A 21079-nucleotide genomic window follows, 5' to 3' on the forward strand; every position below is an offset into this window, starting at 1 on the left:
ATTCAGTATTAGTCTGAACCGTGATGTGTATTGCTATATGTCATGGAATGTTTTACCTAGATTCAGTATTAGTCTGAACCGTGATGTGTATTGCTATATGTCATGGAATGTTTTACCTAGATTCAGTATTAGTCTGAACCGTGATGTGTATTGCTATATGTCATGGAATGTTTTACCTAGATTCAGTATTAGTCTGAACCGTGATGTGTATTGCTATATGTCATGGAATGTTTTACCTAGATTCAGTATTAGTCTGAACCGTGATGTGTATTGCTATATGTCATGGAATGTTTTACCTAGATTCAGTATTAGTCTGAACCGTGATGTGTATTGCTATATGTCATGGAATGTTTTACCTAGTTCAGTATTAGTCTGAACCGTGATGTGTATTGCTATATGTCATGGAATGTTTTACCTAGATTCAGTATTAGTCTGAACCGTGATGTGTATTGCTATATGTCATGGAATGTTTTACCTAGATTCAGTATTAGTCTGAACCGTGATGTGTATTGCTATATGTCATGGAATGTTTTACCTAGATTCAGTATTAGTCTGAACCGTGATGTGTATTGCTATATATCATGGAATGTTTAACCTAGATTCAGTATTAGTCTGAACCGTGATGTGTATTGCTATATGTCATGGAATGTTTTACCTAGATTCAGTATTAGTCTGAACCGTGATGTGTATTGCTATATGTCATGGAATGTTTTACCTAGATTCAGTATTAGTCTGAACCGTGATGTGTATTGCTATATGTCATGGAATGTTATCTACCTAGATTCAGTATTTAGTCTGAACCGTGATGTGTATTGCTATATGTCATGGAATGTTTTACCTAGATTCAGTATTAGTCTGAACCGTGATGTGTATTGCTATATGTCATGGAATGTTTTACCTAGATTCAGTATTAGTCTGAACCGTGATGTGTATTGCTATATGTCATGGAATGTTTTACCTAGATTCAGTATTAGTCTGAACCGTGATGTGTATTGCTATATGTCATGGAATGTTTTACCTAGATTCAGTATTAGTCTGAACCGTGATGTGTATTGCTATATGTCATGGAATGTTATCTAGGTTCAGTATTAGTCTGAACCGTGATGTGTATTGCTATATGTCATGGAATGTTTTACCTAGGTACAGTATTAGTCTGAACCGTGATGTGTATTGCTATATGTCATGGAATGTTTTACCTAGGTTCAGTATTAGTCTGAACCGTGATGTGTATTGCTATATGTCATGGAATGTTTTACCTAGGTTCAGTATTAGTCTGAACCGTGATGTGTATTGCTATATGTCATGGAATGTTTTACCTAGGTACAGTATTAGTCTGAACCGTGATGTGTATTGCTATATGTCATGGAATGTTTTACCTAGATTCAGTATTAGTCTGAACCGTGATGTGTATTGCTATATATCATGGAATGTTTTACCTAGATTCAGTATTAGTCTGAACCGTGATGTGTATTGCTATATATCATGGAATGTTTTACCTAGATTCAGTATTAGTCTGAACCGTGATGTGTATTGCTATATGTCATGGAATGTTTTACCTAGTTCAGTATTAGTCTGAACCGTGATGTGTATTGCTATATGTCATGGAATGTTTTACCTAGATTCAGTATTAGTCTGAACCGTGATGTGTATTGCTATATGTCATGGAATGTTTTACCTAGATTCAGTATTAGTCTGAACCGTGATGTGTATTGCTGTATGTCATGGAATGTTTTACCTAGATTCAGTATTAGTCTGAACCGTGATGTGTATTGCTATATGTCATGGAATGTTTTACCTAGATTCAGTATTAGTCTGAACCGTGATGTGTATTGCTATATGTCATGGAATGTTTTACCTAGATTCAGTATTAGTCTGAACCGTGATGTGTATTGCTATATGTCATGGAATGTTTTACCTAGATTCAGTATTAGTCTGAACCGTGATGTGTATTGCTATATATCATGGAATGTTTTACCTAGATTCAGTATTAGTCTGAACCGTGATGTGTATTGCTGTATATGTCATGGAATGTTTTACCTAGATTCAGTATTAGTCTGAACCGTGATGTGTATTGCTATATGTCATGGAATGTTTTACCTAGGTTCAGTATTAGTCTGAACCGTGATGTGTATTGCTATATATCATGGAATGTTTTACCTAGATTCAGTATTAGTCTGAACCGTGATGTGTATTGCTATATGTCATGGAATGTTTTACCTAGATTCAGTATTAGTCTGAACCGTGATGTGTATTGCTATATATCATGGAATGTTTTACCTAGATTCAGTATTAGTCTGAACCGTGATGTGTATTGCTATATATCATGGAATGTTTTACCTAGATTCAGTATTAGTCTGAACCGTGATGTGTATTGCTATATGTCATGGAAAGTTTTACCTAGATTCAGTATTAGTCTGAACCGTGATGTGTATTGCTATATGTCATGGAATGTTTTACCTAGATTCAGTATTAGTCTGAACCGTGATGTGTATTGCTATATATCATGGAATGTTTTACCTAGATTCAGTATTAGTCTGAACCGTGATGTGTATTGCTGTATGTCATGGAATGTTTTACCTAGGTACAGTATTAGTCTGAACCGTGATGTGTATTGCTATATGTCATGGAATGTTTTACCTAGATTCAGTATTAGTCTGAACCGTGATGTGTATTGCTATATGTCATGGAATGTTTTACCTAGATTCAGTATTAGTCTGAACCGTGATGTGTATTGCTATATGTCATGGAATGTTTTACCTAGGTTCAGTATTAGTCTGAACCGTGATGTGTATTGCTATATGTCATGGAATGTTTTACCTAGATTCAGTATTAGTCTGAACCGTGATGTGTATTGCTATATATCATGGAATGTTTTACCTAGATTCAGTATTAGTCTGAACCGTGATGTGTATTGCTATATGTCATGGAATGTTTTATCTAGATTCAGTATTAGTCTGAACCGTGATGTGTATTGCTATATGTCATGGAATATTTTACCTAGATTCAGTATTAGTCTGAACCGTGATGTGTATTGCTATATGTCATGGAATGTTTTACCTAGATTCAGTATTAGTCTGAACCGTGATGTGTATTGCTATATATCATGGAATGTTTTACCTAGATTCAGTATTAGTCTGAACCGTGATGTGTATTGCTATATGTCATGGAATGTTTTACCTAGATTCAGTATTAGTCTGAACCGTGATGTGTATTGCTATATGTCATGGAATGTTTTACCTAGATTCAGTATTAGTCTGAACCGTGATGTGTATTGCTATATGTCATGGAATGTTTTACCTAGATTCAGTATTAGTCTGAACCGTGATGTGTATTGCTATATGTCATGGAATGTTTTACCTAGATTCAGTATTAGTCTGAACCGTGATGTGTATTGCTGTATGTCATGGAATGTTTTATCTGAGTTCAGTATTAGTCTGAACCGTGATGTGTATTGCTATATGTCATGGAATGTTTTACCTAGATTCAGTATTAGTCTGAACCGTGATGTGTATTGCTATATGTCATGGAATGTTATCTAGATTCAGTATTAGTCTGAACCGTGATGTGTATTGCTATATGTCATGGAATGTTTTACCTAGATTCAGTATTAGTCTGAACCGTGATGTGTATTGCTATATGTCATGGAATGTTTTACCTAGATTCAGTATTAGTCTGAACCGTGATGTGTATTGCTATATATCATGGAATGTTTTACCTAGATTCAGTATTAGTCTGAACCGTGATGTGTATTGCTATATGTCATGGAATGTTTTACCTAGATTCAGTATTAGTCTGAACCGTGATGTGTATTGCTATATGTCATGGAATGTTTTACCTAGATTCAGTATTAGTCTGAACCGTGATGTGTATTGCTATATGTCATGGAATGTTTTACCTAGATTCAGTATTAGTCTGAACCGGTGTGATGTGTATATTGCTATTTATGTCATGGTATTGTTTTACTGAATGTTATTCAGTATTAGTCTGAACCGTGATGTGTATTGCTATATGTCATGGAATGTTTTACCTGAGTTCAGTATTAGTCTGAACCGTGATGTGTATTGCTATATGTCATGGAATGTTTTACCTAGATTCAGTATTAGTCTGAACCGTGATGTGTATTGCTATATGTCATGGAATGTTTTACCTAGATTCAGTATTAGTCTGAACCGTGATGTGTATTGCTATATATCATGGAATGTTTTACCTAGGTTCAGTATTAGTCTGAACCGTGATGTGTATTGCTATATGTCATGGAATGTTTTACCTAGATTCAGTATTAGTCTGAACCGTGATGTGTATTGCTGTATATCATGGAATGTTTTACCTAGATTCAGTATTAGTCTGAACCGTGATGTGTATTGCTATATGTCATGGAATGTTTTACCTAGATTCAGTATTAGTCTGAACCGTGATGTGTATTGCTATATGTCATGGAATGTTTTACCTAGATTCAGTATTAGTCTGAACCGTGATGTGTATTGCTATATGTCATGGAATGTTTTACCTAGATTCAGTATTAGTCTGAACCGTGATGTGTATTGCTATATATCATGGAATATTTTACCTAGGTTCAGTATTAGTCTGAACCGTGATGTGTATTGCTATATGTCATGGAATGTTTTACCTAGGTTCAGTATTAGTCTGAACCGTGATGTGTATTGCTATATGTCATGGAATGTTTTACCTAGGTTCAGTATTAGTCTGAACCGTGATGTGTATTGCTATATGTCATGGAATGTTTTACCTAGATTCAGTATTAGTCTGAACCGTGATGTGTATTGCTATATGTCATGGAATGTTTTACCTAGATTCAGTATTAGTCTGAACCGTGATGTGTATTGCTATATATCATGGAATGTTTTACCTAGATTCAGTATTAGTCTGAACCGTGATGTGTATTGCTATATTCATGGAATGTTTTACCTAGGTACAGTATTAGTCTGAACCGTGATGTGTATTGCTATATGTCATGGAATGTTTTACCTAGATTCAGTATTAGTCTGAACCGTGATGTGTATTGCTATATGTCATGGAATGTTTTACCTAGGTTCAGTATTAGTCTGAACCGTGATGTGTATTGCTATATGTCATGGAATGTTTTACCTAGATACAGTATTAGTCTGAACCGTGATGTGTATTGCTATATGTCATGGAATGTTTTACCTAGATTCAGTATTAGTCTGAACCGTGATGTGTATTGCTATATGTCATGGAATGTTTTACCTAGATTCAGTATTAGTCTGAACCGTGATGTGTATTGCTATATGTCATGGAATGTTTTACCTAGATTCAGTATTAGTCTGAACCGTGATGTGTATTGCTATATGTCATGGAATGTTTTACCTAGGTTCAGTATTAGTCTGAACCGTGATGTGTATTGCTATATGTCATGGAATGTTTTACCTAGATTCAGTATTAGTCTGAACCGTGATGTGTATTGCTATATGTCATGGAATGTTTTACCTAGATTCAGTATTAGTCTGAACCGTGATGTGTATTGCTATATGTCATGGAATGTTTTACCTAGGATTCAGTATTAGTCTGAACCGTGATGTGTATTGCTATATGTCATGGAATGTTTTACCTAGATTCAGTATTAGTCTGAACCGTGATGTGTATTGCTATATGTCATGGAATTTTTTACCTAGATTCAGTATTAGTCTGAACCGTGATGTGTATTGCTATATGTCATGGAATGTTTTACCTAGATTCAGTATTAGTCTGAACCGTGATGTGTATTGCTATATGTCATGGAATGTTTTACCTAGATTCAGTATTAGTCTGAACCGTGATGTGTATTGCTATATGTCATGGAATGTTTTACCTAGGTTCAGTATTAGTCTGAACCGTGATGTGTATTGCTATATGTCATGGAATGTTTTACCTAGATTCAGTATTAGTCTGAACCGTGATGTGTATTGCTATATGTCATGGAATGTTTTACCTAGGTTCAGTATTAGTCTGAACCGTGATGTGTATTGCTATATGTCATGGAATGTTTTACCTAGATTCAGTATTAGTCTGAACCGTGATGTGTATTGCTATATGTCATGGAATGTTTTACCTAGGTTCAGTATTAGTCTGAACCGTGATGTGTATTGCTGATATATGTCATGGAATGTTTTACCTAGATTCAGTATTAGTCTGAACCGTGATGTGTATTGCTATATATCATGGAATGTTTTACCTAGATTCAGTATTAGTCTGAACCGTGATGTGTATTGCTATATATCATGGAATGTTTTACCTAGATTCAGTATTAGTCTGAACCGTGATGTGTATTGCTATATGTCATGGAATGTTTTACCTAGATTCAGTATTAGTCTGAACCGTGATGTGTATTGCTATATGTCATGGAATGAATTTTTATCTAGGTTCAGTATTAGTCTGAACCGTGATGTGTATTGCTATATGTCATGGAATGTTTTACCTAGATTCAGTATTAGTCTGAACCGTGATGTGTATTGCTATATGTCATGGAATGTTTTACCTAGATTCAGTATTAGTCTGAACCGTGATGTGTATTGCTATATGTCATGGAATGTTTTACCTAGATTCAGTATTAGTCTGAACCGTGATGTGTATTGCTTATGTCAGAATGTCATGGTATTCTGAACGTGAATGTTTGAAATCTAGATTCAGTATTAGTCTGAACCGTGATGTGTATTGCTATATGTCATGGAATGTTTTACCTAGATTCAGTATTAGTCTGAACCGTGATGTGTATTGCTATATGTCATGGAATGTTTTACCTAGATTCAGTATTAGTCTGAACCGTGATGTGTATTGCTATATGTCATGGAATATTTTACCTAGATTCAGTATTAGTCTGAACCGTGATGTGTATTGCTGTATGTCATGGAATGTTTTACCTAGATTCAGTATTAGTCTGAACCGTGATGTGTATTGCTATATGTCATGGAATGTTTTACCTAGGTTCAGTATTAGTCTGAACCGTGATGTGTATTGCTATATGTCATGGAATGTTTTACCTAGATTCAGTATTAGTCTGAACCGTGATGTGTATTGCTATATGTCATGGAATGTTTTACCTAGATTCAGTATTAGTCTGAACCGTGATGTGTATTGCTATATATCATGGAATGTTTTACCTAGATTCAGTATTAGTCTGAACCGTGATGTGTATTGCTATATATCATGGAATGTTTTACCTAGATTCAGTATTAGTCTGAACCGGTGATGTGTATTGCTATATGTCATGGAATGTTTTACCTAGGTTCAGTATTAGTCTGAACCGTGATGTGTATTGCTATATGTCATGGAATGTTTTACCTAGATTCAGTATTAGTCTGAACCGTGATGTGTATTGCTATATGTCATGGAATGTTTTACCTAGATTCAGTATTAGTCTGAACCGTGATGTGTATTGCTATATGTCATGGAATGTTTTACCTAGATTCAGTATTAGTCTGAACCGTGATGTGTATTGCTATATGTCATGGAATGTTTTACCTAGTTCAGTATTAGTCTGAACCGTGATGTGTATTGCTATATATCATGGAATGTTTTACCTAGATTCAGTATTAGTCTGAACCATGATGTGTATTGCTATATGTCATGGAATGTTATCTAGGTTCAGTATTAGTCTGAACGGTGATGTGTATTGCTATATGTCATGGAATGTTTTACCTAGGTTCAGTATTAGTCTGAACCGTGATGTGTATTGCTGTATATTCATGGAATGTTTTACCTAGATTCAGTATTAGTCTGAACCGTGATGTGTATTGCTATATGTCATGGAATGTTTTACCTAGATTCAGTATTAGTCTGAACCGTGATGTGTATTGCTATATGTCATGGAATGTTTTACCTAGATTCAGTATTAGTCTGAACCGTGATGTGTATTGCTATATGTCATGGAATGTTTTACCTAGGTTCAGTATTAGTCTGAACCGTGATGTGTATTGCTATATGTCATGGAATGTTTTATCTAGAGTTCAGTATTAGTCTGAACCGTGATGTGTATTGCTATATGTCATGGAATGTTTTACCTAGATTCAGTATTAGTCTGAACCGTGATGTGTATTGCTATATATCATGGAATGTTTTACCTAGGTTCAGTATTAGTCTGAACCGTGATGTGTATTGCTATATGTCATGGAATGTTTTACCTAGATTCAGTATTAGTCTGAACCGTGATGTGTATTGCTATATGTCATGGAATGTTTTACCTAGATTCAGTATTAGTCTGAACCGTGATGTGTATTGCTATATGTCATGGAATGTTTTACCTAGGTTCAGTATTAGTCTGAACCGTGATGTGTATTGCTATATATATCATGGAATATTTTTACCTAGATTCAGTATTAGTCTGAACCGTGATGTGTATTGCTATATGTCATGGAATGTTTTACCTAGATTCAGTATTAGTCTGAACCGTGATGTGTATTGCTATATGTCATGGAATGTTTTACCTAGATTCAGTATTAGTCTGAACCGTGATGTGTATTGCTATATGTCATGGAATGTTTTATCTAGGTTCAGTATTAGTCTGAACCGTGATGTGTATTGCTATATGTCATGGAATGTTTTACCTAGGTTCAGTATTAGTCTGAACCGTGATGTGTATTGCTATATGTCATGGAATGTTTTACCTAGGTACAGTATTAGTCTGAACCGTGATGTGTATTGCTATATGTCATGGAATGTTTTACCTAGGTACAGTATTAGTCTGAACCGTGATGTGTATTGCTATATGTCATGGAATGTTTTACCTAGGTATTCAGTATTAGTCTGAACCGTGATGTGTATTGCTATATGTCATGGAATGTTTTACGAGTTCAGTATTAGTCTGAACCGTGATGTGTATTGCTATATGTCATGGAATGTTTTACCTAGGTTCAGTATTAGTCTGAACCGTGATGTGTATTGCTATATGTCATGGAATGTTTTACCTAGATTCAGTATTAGTCTGAACCGTGATGTGTATTGCTATATGTCATGGAATGTTATCTAGGATTCAGTATTAGTCTGAACCGTGATGTGTATTGCTATATATCATGGAATGTTTTACCTAGATTCAGTATTAGTCTGAACCGTGATGTGTATTGCTATATCATGGAATGTTTTACCTAGATTCAGTATTAGTCTGAACCGTGATGTGTATTGCTTATATCATGGAATGTTTTACCTAGATTCAGTATTAGTCTGAACCGTGATGTGTATTGCTATATGTCATGGAATGTTTTACCTAGGTTCAGTATTAGTCTGAACCGTGATGTGTATTGCTATATGTCATGGAATGTTTTACCTAGATTCAGTATTAGTCTGAACCGTGATGTGTATTGCTATATGTCATGGAATGTTTTACCTAGATTCAGTATTAGTCTGAACCGTGATGTGTATTGCTATATGTCATGGAATGTTTTACCTAGATTCAGTATTAGTCTGAACCGTGATGTGTATTGCTGTATGTCATGGAATGTTTTACCTAGGTTCAGTATTAGTCTGAACCGTGATGTGTATTGCTATATGTCATGGAATGTTTTACCTAGATTCAGTATTAGTCTGAACCGTGATGTGTATTGCTATATATCATGGAATGTTTTACCTAGATACAGTATTAGTCTGAACCGTGATGTGTATTGCTATATGTCATGGAATGTTTTACCTAGATTCAGTATTAGTCTGAACCGTGATGTGTATTGCTATATGTCATGGAATGTTTTACCTAGATTCAGTATTAGTCTGAACCGTGATGTGTATTGCTATATGTCATGGAATGTTTTACCTAGATTCAGTATTAGTCTGAACCGTGATGTGTATTGCTATATGTCATGGAATGTTTTACCTACCTAGATTCAGTATTAGTCTGAACCGTGATGTGTATTGCTATATGTCATGGAATGTTTTACCTAGGTTCAGTATTAGTCTGAACCGTGATGTGTATTGCTATATATCATGGAATGTTTTACCTAGGTTCAGTATTAGTCTGAACCGTGATGTGTATTGCTATATGTCATGGAATGTTTTACCTAGGTTCAGTATTAGTCTGAACCGTGATGTGTATTGCTGTATGTCATGGAATGTTTTACCTAGATTCAGTATTAGTCTGAACCGTGATGTGTATTGCTATATGTCATGGAATGTTTTACCTAGGTTCAGTATTAGTCTGAACCGTGATGTGTATTGCTATATGTCATGGAATGTTTTACTGTTCAGTATTAGTCTGAACCGTGATGTGTATTACTATATGTCATGGAATTCAGTATTAGTCTGAACCGTGATGTGTATTGCTATATGTCATGGAATGTTTTACCTAGATTCAGTATTAGTCTGAACCGTGATGTGTATTGCTATATGTCATGGAATGTTTTACCTAGATTCAGTATTAGTCTGAACCGTGATGTGTATTGCTATATATCATGGAATGTTTTACCTAGGTTCAGTATTAGTCTGAACCGTGATGTGTATTGCTATATGTCATGGAATATTTTACCTAGGTACAGTATTAGTCTGAACCGTGATGTGTATTGCTGTATGTCATGGAATGTTTTACCTAGATTCAGTATTAGTCTGAACCGTGATGTGTATTGCTATATATCATGGAATGTTTTACCTAGATTCAGTATTAGTCTGAACCGTGATGTGTATTGCTATATGTCATGGAATGTTTTACCTAGATTCAGTATTAGTCTGAACCGTGATGTGTATTGCTGTATGTCATGGAATGTTTTATCTAGATTCAGTATTAGTCTGAACCGTGATGTGTATTGCTATATGTCATGGAATGTTTTACCTAGGTTCAGTATTAGTCTGAACCGTGATGTGTATTGCTATATGTCATGGAATGTTTTACCTAGGTACAGTATTAGTCTGAACCGTGATGTGTATTGCTATATGTCATGGAATGTTTTACCTAGATTCAGTATTAGTCTGAACCGTGATGTGTATTGCTATATATCATGGAATGTTTTACCTAGGTACAGTATTAGTCTGAACCGTGATGTGTATTGCTGTATGTCATGGAATGTTTTACCTAGATTCAGTATTAGTCTGAACCGTGATGTGTATTGCTATATGTCATGGAATGTTTTACCTAGATACAGTATTAGTCTGAACCGTGATGTGTATTGCTATATATCATGGAATGTTTTACCTAGATTCAGTATTAGTCTGAACCGTGATGTGTATTGCTATATGTCATGGAATGTTTTACCTAGATTCAGTATTAGTCTGAACCGTGATGTGTATTGCTATATTACATGGAATGTTTTACCTCGATTCAGTATTAGTCTGAACCGTGATGTGTATTGCTATATGTCATGGAATGTGATCTAGATTCAGTATTAGTCTGAACCGTGATGTGTATTGCTATATATCATGGAATGTTTTACCTAGGTACAGTATTAGTCTGAACCGTGATGTGTATTGCTGTATGTCATGGAATGTTTTATCTGAGTTCAGTATTAGTCTGAACCGTGATGTGTATTGCTATATGTCATAGAATGTTTTACCTTGATTCAGTATTAGTCTGAACCGTGATGTGTATTGCTGCATGTCATGGAATGTTTTATATGGGTTCAGTATTAGTCTGAACCGTGATGTGTATTGCTGTATGTCATAGAATTTTTTATATAGGTTCAGTATTAGTCTGAACCGTGATGTGTATTGCTGCATGTCATGGAATGTTTTACCTAGGTTCAGTGTTAGTCTGAACCGTGATGTGATTTATTTACCAATGATAGCGGTAAACAATTCCGGCGCTGAACTCCCAGCCGCCATAAAGGTAGCCCCAGCAACATCTTCACTCATGCCAAGTTTCTGAAACATACAAAATATGTGGAAAAGGGCATTAAATTTCAACAAAAATTGTTCTAATAAAATTTAAAAAGAAATCAAACAAATAGCCACGTCTATTCTCTCCTAGATAACACATAATATTATCGGTTTTGGGATAGTCATTTTACATCTACAAACTAATGTACACAATATAATTAAAATCGAGTTGTAGCTTTGATGTATTCAACAGAAGTATGAAAAATAAACATGTTGACATTATCATTACAGCTATTTAAACGTGTATTGATGACCTAATGGTTGTGGTGTAAATCTTATAGTTGTGATTTTAACACAATGTGACTCTCAGTGTAATTAGGACATACAAAGAAGTAATGGTTTTGCTCATAGTTTTATCTAAAACTCGCTTAAATTGGTATAAGAAGGTGATAGTGGTTAGGTCTATTCTTGCTGCAAGTTTATTGAAGTCATTAAGTGTTGTAGAAAAAACCTTTATGCATAAATGTTTGTTCGACAGAATGGAATAGTAAACATTCTTTCATTTTTCAAGTTATATCGATTATCGTTAAAGTCAAAGCTCAGTCATGTACCTACTAATATGCGTAAAAAACGCTTACCTGTAAATTTTTGTAGAGCTTATTTAAGTAAGAAAACATGTCAACGCCTCTAAATTGTTATTGATTTGCTTTTCAAAATAAAATTTCAACACATGTGAATAGAAATCCAAATAATAATCCGTCCACAAATCTTCACGTATATCATCGTACCCGATGCACTCGACTGGCTCGAGCGACCAATACCATGGACACACACGTGTCGATGTACGTGTAAAAAAGTGTGAATACTGAAGTGTGTTATTAGCTTGTATTGGACATATTTTGGGATCTAGATGACAACACATTTATGTATTGCTTCATTGAAATCTTTTAAGGTGAGTTTATTTTCAGTTTGACATTGTTATTTGCAAGATCAGGACATGTGTATCTGAGACCAGGTATGTTAAGAATGACGCACGTGTGTCAAGTCCCATGCTTTTTATTATAGGGGGTTGGCCAGTGAGCAAAAAAAAAATGGTTGTAACTTCATTGGATACGGCACTGTTATAACTAGGGGGTATCTCAAAAATCCAGCAGATTTTACTTATTACAACAGAAACCCCAAAGTAGGAGAGTGGGTGTCACCTAGGGGAGGGGCAATATCACGTGACATTCATTAACAGACATGGTCTAATTAGCTTTCCCCACGTCATTGCCAGCCTTAGAATACCGACTTAACGACTTGGCCTACTCAATCTCATCCACTGTAGAATTGCACCAGAATTGAGTTTGTCTTTAAGCAATCAGCCTGAAGGTAATAATTACCTCTCTGCAGTTCTGCTTTCGACATATCTGGTCGTATTCTCTTAAAACCTCTAGAGGAATATTCCTAACGTTTAGAAACACTTTTTAGCTTTAAAATTCACTTTTATAGATCAATAGATGAGAGCGCCTTGGTTGACAAGTACAATGTAACAAAATTATTTCCTGACTAGGTCAGATGTACGCGATGACTACTTGCTAATGTTAAAAGGCCTACCAAGCAATAGATTTAAATGTGTCGAATAATACTATACCATATACTTAGTTAAACAGAAGAATTAGGCCATGGGCTAGGGGGGTCCCACATGCACCCCATCCCCAAACCTCCGAACCAATATTTTTCTAAACCTTTATGACCCACTGATCACAAATCAAAACAACCTGGAAACTGTAGTGTCGGCGGTTTGGGAAAAATAACAACAATATGCTCTGTATACGGTGATGTTTTATAAACCAAATGATGGTATAACAATAATTCTCTTTTGCATTTCTATATATTTTTTGTTGTTTTACTGAATGACAAGAGATCAAATAACTGATTACGAATAATAATTCGTTGTTGGGAAACATTTTTTGCTGCGTCAAGCCAAATATAAAAAAAATTGCTGAAATCCTGCGTACAAATCACTACATATATTAGATTATTTGGTCCTGATATGTGTTTTTTTGTTCTATTGTGGTCATTTTTATACCTCATTTGTCTACTTCAATTGAAAATGTCTATGTTATAATTACTTTTCATTTTTTAGTAAAATTCGAGATAGCAGCGATGTTGATGACGTCACAACAGGAACTTATACAATGTTAACATTGTTTTTGTTGTTGTTATTATTTAAACTGATTATTAAGTGGTCAAAAAACTTATTAGAAATAATAGTTTGATGTTGGAAAACAGTTTTGCAGCGTCAAGCCAATTATGAAAAAATTGCTAAAAAAATCAGCATTTTTGAGCTTAAATCCGATTTTTCCATTTCCTGGGTAAAAAATCGCTACATATATTGAATTATTTGGTCCTGGTATGCTTTTGTTGATCTATTGTGGTCATTTTGGTTCCTCATTTGTCTACTTCAATTGAAAATGTCTATGTTATGACTATTTTTTCATTTTTAGTGAAATTCGAGATGGCGGCCATCTTGATGACGTCATAACCGGAAGTTCATCCCAACTTATGCAATGTTAACATTTCGATTAAGGGTTAAGAAAAATATTGTTTCGGAGGTTGGGGAAGGGCTGGGGGTGCATGTGGGACCCTCCTAGCCCATGACCTAAATAGAGTATCAGCTTCATTCTGTGTAGTCAGTGATGATAAATGGGTTTAGATCTTACATGGTACATATACCAACAAAAAGCACATAACACATTTAGATCTTACATGGTACATATAGCAACAACATACATATTACACCTTCAGATTTTACATGGTACATTTACCAACAACAAACACATAACACATTTAGATCTTACATGGTACATATACCAACAAAAAACACATAACACATTTAGATCTTACATGGTACATATACCAACAAAAAACACATAACACCTTCAGATCTTACATGGTACATATACCAACAACAAACACATAACACCTTCAGATCTTACATGGTACATATACCAACAAAAAACACATAACACCTTCAGATCTTACATGGTACATATACCAACAACAAACACATAACACCTTCAGATCTTACATGGTACATATACCAACAAAAAACACATAACACCTTCAGATCTTACATGGTACATATACCAACAACAAACACATTGCACCTTTAGATCTTACATGGTACATATACCAACAAAAAACACATAACACCTTCAGATCTTACATGGTACATATACCAACAAAAAACACATAACACCTTCAGATCTTACATGGTACATTTACCAACAACAAACACATAACACCTTCAGATCTTACATGGTACATATACCAACAAAAAACACATAACACCTTCAGATCTTACATGGTACATATACCAACAACAAACACATAACACCTTCAGATCTTACATGGTACATATACCAACAACAAACACATAACACCTTCAGATCTTACTTGGTACATATACCAACAAAAAAAATGCAACTTTAGAATTTACATGGTACATATAGCAACAACAAACATATTACACCTTCAGATCTTACATGGTACATATACCAACAAAAAACACATAACACATTTAGATCTTACATGGTACATATACCAACAACAAACACATAACACATTCAGATCTTACATGGTACATATACCAACAACAAACACATAACACATTCAGATCTTACATGGTACATATACCAACAAAAAATGCAACTTTAGATCTTACATGGTACATATACCAACAACAAACACATAACATATTTAGATCTTACATGGTACATATACCAACAAAAAACACATAACACATTTAGATCTTACATGGTACATATACCAACAAAAAACACATAACACATTTAGATCTTACATGGTACATATACCAACAACAAACACATAACACATTCAGATCTTACATGGTACATATACCAACAAAAAAATGCAACTTTAGATCTTACATGGTACATATACCAACAACAAACACATAAACATATTTAGATCTTACATGGTACATATACCAACAAAAAACACATAACACATTTAGATCTTACATGGTACATATACCAACAACAAACACATAACACATTTAGATCTTACATGGTACATATACCAACAACAAACACATAACACATTTAGATCTTACATGGTACATATACCAACAAAAAACACATAACACCTTCAGATCTTACATGGTACATATACCAACAACAAACACATAACACATTTAGATCTTACATGGTACATATACCAACAAAAAACACATAACACCTTCAGATCTTACATGGTACATATACCAACAACAAACACATAACACATTTAGATCTTACATGGTACATATACCAACAAAAAACACATAACACATTTAGATCTTACATGGTACATATACCAACAAAAAACACATAACACCTTCAGATCTTACTTGGTACATATACCAACAAAAAACACATAACACCTTCAGATCTTACATGGTACATATACCAACAACAAACACATAACACCTTCAGATCTTACATGGTAAGACATCTTACATGAGTATATTCAAACTATGTCACGGTATATCAAACATTTCACCATGTATTGCTTTTTTGTTGCAATATGTCAAAATTTAAAAATATGATATTGTAGTGATATTATCAAATGCAGGGATTAAAATGTGCAGCAAGTTACGCATTATATAAACAGGGGTCAGAATACTCTAGGTGCGTGAGCTAGCCTTCAGAGCGGTGCATATTTTTGTGTTTCTTTCACACATAGTATAATAATTCTTTATATTAAATAAAGCACTTCAGATTTGAAGAGCTGAACATAACTATGAAGAAGATCAGCATAGCTATACTTGGTTTGAATGGCACACCACGTAGGGAACACACACCTGACATATCTTGTCCAGTGACGTCACAAAGTACTCGTCACATACGATGGCGAGGGCGATGAACATGTAGATGACGAGGATGAGGTGGAAAAAGATGGCACCGTGAGCTCTCTGGAAGTTATTGAAGGCATCTGGAGGGAACTCGTGGTACGCTGAAACAACAGTGCAATACTTTGTATAATGAAACAGTTGTTGTAAAAAAACATTGCTAAAGCTCCTGTATCAGATATTTTGGAGTATGATTTACAGTGTTTTACATCCGGTCCTTAGCCTTGACCATTACTAGCGATGGACCATTAACCTACACCTACAGAGACAGGTCTGGGACAAAGTATTGTTCTATTTAGATGTATCAGAACCCATATCAAGGGGAAATCAGACAGTGGACGAATAGTTGCTGATAGTTTTATATGTTCGTGATAACCAGCAATAGTGTGAGGACTGATGACGCAAATGATACGTAGGCAACGGCACGTTAGCGTCTTCTCTTGACCTCTTTTCGCTAAGGTATAATAAGCAAACAACCAAAAATATATTACAAATGCCTAAGTTACGATTTATCACTAGCTTTGATCTGAAACAAGTTTCAGGATAATGAGACCGAATTTTATACATCAAGGCTTTTACTGGAGTTATCTATTTCTCATGATAACATTGTGAAGTACATATGACGTGAGAACGGGATGTACGTCGTAGTGTGATATGGCTATGGAGATTTTGATAATGATGATGATGATGATGATGATGTTGATGATGTTTTATGAAGGCATTATTGCAAACATTTAATCACGCTCTATGTCAGTGGACATTTTGACCTATACAGCGTCAATGAACATTCCTTAGAGATATGCATAAAGCGTGAAGGTCAGTTTAAAATCAATAGTCATTGATACAGTGCATGGAACGTGAAGGTCAATTTGAAATCATTGCAATATATAATCGCTTTTAAACCTTTTATATACATCATATAACAACATCACATATTTTGTCCATATATGATTTTTTTTTATACAGATAAACATTCAACAATCCATTGCATATTACTCCTCTGTGGGAGATGATGTACATTCGCAAAGCATGGGAAGCGTTTCTAATTAGAGAAGATTCGATTGTGAACATATTCTATATGGTTCTCTTGACTTACTCCATTTGCAAGGTCTATTTGGTATCTGAGTGGGGTTTAGTCCAGGCAGCGATCACTCTTTACGATGGCATGGCATATCATTAGGGTAATCATCACTTGTTACAATCCCAAATCTTGGAAGTTTGATTCCCCACAAGACAACGCGAAGATGTATCTATTCTCAAGCCCCATTCATATTTACAGACTAAATCGGTCGTATTTAAAGGGAGATGGTTATTGATCTGTGAAATCCCCCTCGGACCAAACGACCTCATTCAGTCATTACCACACTCATTCACTGTGCTAGATGTGGTCCTCCTGATGAACCCGGACTTATGTAAATACGTCTAGTGTCGCATACGGTTCATTTAGACACTGCTCGTGCACCAAGCAACTTAATGATACGTGTGTGTCGTTACAAGATTAACGAGTGCCCCAGTGACACGTCCTTAGGTTCCTTATCGTCCACAACTACCAAATGTTATTGTTCTCAAGCGAAACGATTAACCCGTAATTGGAAAAAAAGACATACGAAAGGCACAAGTAGATGATACCTTTAGCAACGGAACGACTTGTAATTACGAGCGCGGAGTAAACAAAACGAAGCGCGAACAAGAGGATATTACCTACTATGAACAGTACAAGTAATCTAGTTGTGCAATAGAAGGTGACCTTTTGTAAGGGATATTAAAGGAAAACGACAAAAATACATTTGTAGCATAAAGATGAACAATTAACTTGTAAGACTTGAAGCTGTCGACTGACACCACTATGTACTTTGTTTACTGTAGTCATAGAATGCTAGGGGAAGGGGTAATCCAGTTAATAATAAAGAAATATCCGTATTCCTAGATACGAATATGGCAGAATCAGTATCTCTCCTCGACGTTTTCATAAACCAGACGATGGTGTTGTGATGGGAGATGTATTCGTGATAGACAGCCGTTTGGGCCGTGTGTGGGTGTTGGGAGTATAGGCCAATCTCCTACAGTCCCATTCATTATTAAATCTATCGTTAACTTTAGTCGCGGTAGACTAACAATCAAACCTAGAGTGGATCAGTGTAGCGAGCTGCCCACACCCTTCTCTCCGTACACCACTTCACAGATTGAAATAATATCATCAATAACTGCTTCCTTTTTCGTGTTCAGAGTTAGAATGGCCAGATCGATGACAGCACGAATAAGCCAGTGCTCAAGCTGATATCATAATATGCAACTCTCCACCACCGAATCATGTGTCATTTAGATTTGAAAATAAACCGCTTACCATAACCGGAACTTGTCCAGTACCAGACATTCATGTTCCTTTTATAAATATGAAATAGTGTTTTTTAAGAGGAGAATCTATAATCAAAACAGCATGTGAGGAACGTTTATGAACATCAAAAAGTAACAAGGTGACAGTAGTCTCCAGTTATAGTTTGAATATGAGATCAAATGGGTTGTACAACACTTGTTGGTCCCAGAATTCCCTCGATTTCTCTACCTCTTAGTTAGTGATTTATTTATGTTGTATATAAAAGACATCCCTCATACCATTAGCACGATATTTCTGTGGTATTGCAGCTATGGTAACCATCCGTGTAGGCATAAAGTAAATGGGAAAAGTTTGTCAACATTGTCTATTTTTCACCGAGAATCATCTAGAGCATTCATGGACAATTTTTAAATCTATCTTTCAATATTTTCAATGAATACTAAATTTGATAAAAGTCGCTTATAGAACCAACACAGGTATGCACAAAGTGACCCGATAAGTACCACGATAAGCGTATTAGTTACATAGACAATATATAAAGGGTAAATCAATAATTTTATTGATGTAATAAAATGTTGACTTATTCAATCTTTATGTGTGGAGCCAAGGAATCAGTTTACAATTTCACGTAAAGTCGGTTTAGGAAAGTGATCGGTGTGTAGTTGAAGAGAGATTGCGTTTGAGCAGTCAGTTATATTTTGGCAGTCTTTGATGAAGCAGTGTATGTATGGGTACTCTATACGGTTTTCTCCGCATCAAAAAGCTATTGAACAGCTATTCACTTAGAGTGCATTTAAATAAGCAGGTTTTTATCACACATAATGCATTAACCGATAATGGTGTAAAGGGTTCCGGGGGGACAGGGCTTTTACAGGCCACAGCCTTCCTGTCATACACTGTAGCTGAGAGAATAACACTTGTAGAACTTTAGTATCAATTTATTCCCGATTCCATACTCCAGACTATCGTGATGAGTGTGTTTCGAATTCCAATTTACCAAAGCAGTATCCGTACAATGTAATATTTGTATTGATCCAAACTGATACTGTACATCATATATTTACCATTGATCTATCGACTCTGGAAATATGAATTCTTCACACTACCATTTATATAAAGATTATTGTAATAGTGTCTTACACACAAAAAGACAAAGCTATCGTTTTCCAAATCATAAGTTTGGGTAAGTCTGAATGTACTGAGCATAACAGATTCTAGAACGCCGTGGATCGCACAGTTTTACCGAAACACACCCCTACTATCCTCACGAACCGTAGGAACAACCTCATGTATTCGTCCTCACATATAATGTCGTAAATGTATGTCCATCTGCTAGAATATTGAAACTGTCAGCTTAAAAGTTAAATAGCAAAAGATAAATCTGAGTATGATGGTGGTATGGTTATAGATCCGTACGCCAACTTAGTTTGTAAGACAAATCCATAACCCTGTCTCTTAAGGACATCATACACAACTCAAAACTGACAATACACGGTAAAATACGGCCAGCTTATATTGAAAAATAGTTTTTGAGACAACTCGCTAATGAGAGTGTCGTATCCAAGAATCTGGTCATTTCTCTTTCGATCTGCATAAACATAAATACCTTCGATTTTCAATTACAATTTGTCTTATTTGTGAGAGGTCGAAAGGAACAAATGATTTATCCTAATATTGCGTGATCAGAAATCAGTTGTTCAGACATTAATGAACTGAATACGTGCTACTAATGCCCTGAATAAAACCTACATTTTCGAAATCAATCAAAGATCTTCTATGGAATCACTGGCATTACTATGACTTTTTCGCAAAATTGGCCGTGCGATAATTTTGGTGTAGAATGTTCTTCCCTTGAGAATGGAACAGATTAGGCATAATGGTGGTGACGTGGATGGAACAATGAAGTGGACTATCAATCATCATGGAGTCTGTATACGTGACCGGACGATGGATGTGAATTATTGGTCACAGAAAATTCTGATTGAGCTGATAAATAGCCATACACTATCGATAATAGAGAACTAGATCATATCGGGCATTATGAGAGGGTGTTTGAGTGTTAGTGAAGGTTAGTCAATGGGAAATCTGCATATATCTGTGTGGGA

At 35.3% G+C, this 21079-nt stretch overlaps 1 protein-coding gene across 1 annotated transcript in view; it reads right to left on the reverse strand.

Moving 5' to 3' along the window:
• Positions 1-11694: 11694 nt before the first annotated feature.
• LOC138319399 (sodium/potassium/calcium exchanger 4-like) overlaps positions 11695-21079 on the reverse strand; it is a 43315-nt gene continuing 33930 nt past the window's right edge. Inside the window, exons 3-4 of the mRNA XM_069262502.1 lie at positions 16592-16743; positions 11695-11787 (exon numbers count right to left, since the gene is read on the reverse strand). Of these exons, the coding sequence (XP_069118603.1) occupies positions 11695-11787; positions 16592-16743 (245 nt within the window). The remainder of the gene's footprint in view (positions 11788-16591; positions 16744-21079) is intronic.

Source organism: Argopecten irradians, chromosome 3, assembly GCF_041381155.1.
Source record: "Argopecten irradians isolate NY chromosome 3, Ai_NY, whole genome shotgun sequence".
NCBI classification, from domain to species: Eukaryota; Metazoa; Mollusca; class Bivalvia; order Pectinida; family Pectinidae; genus Argopecten; species Argopecten irradians.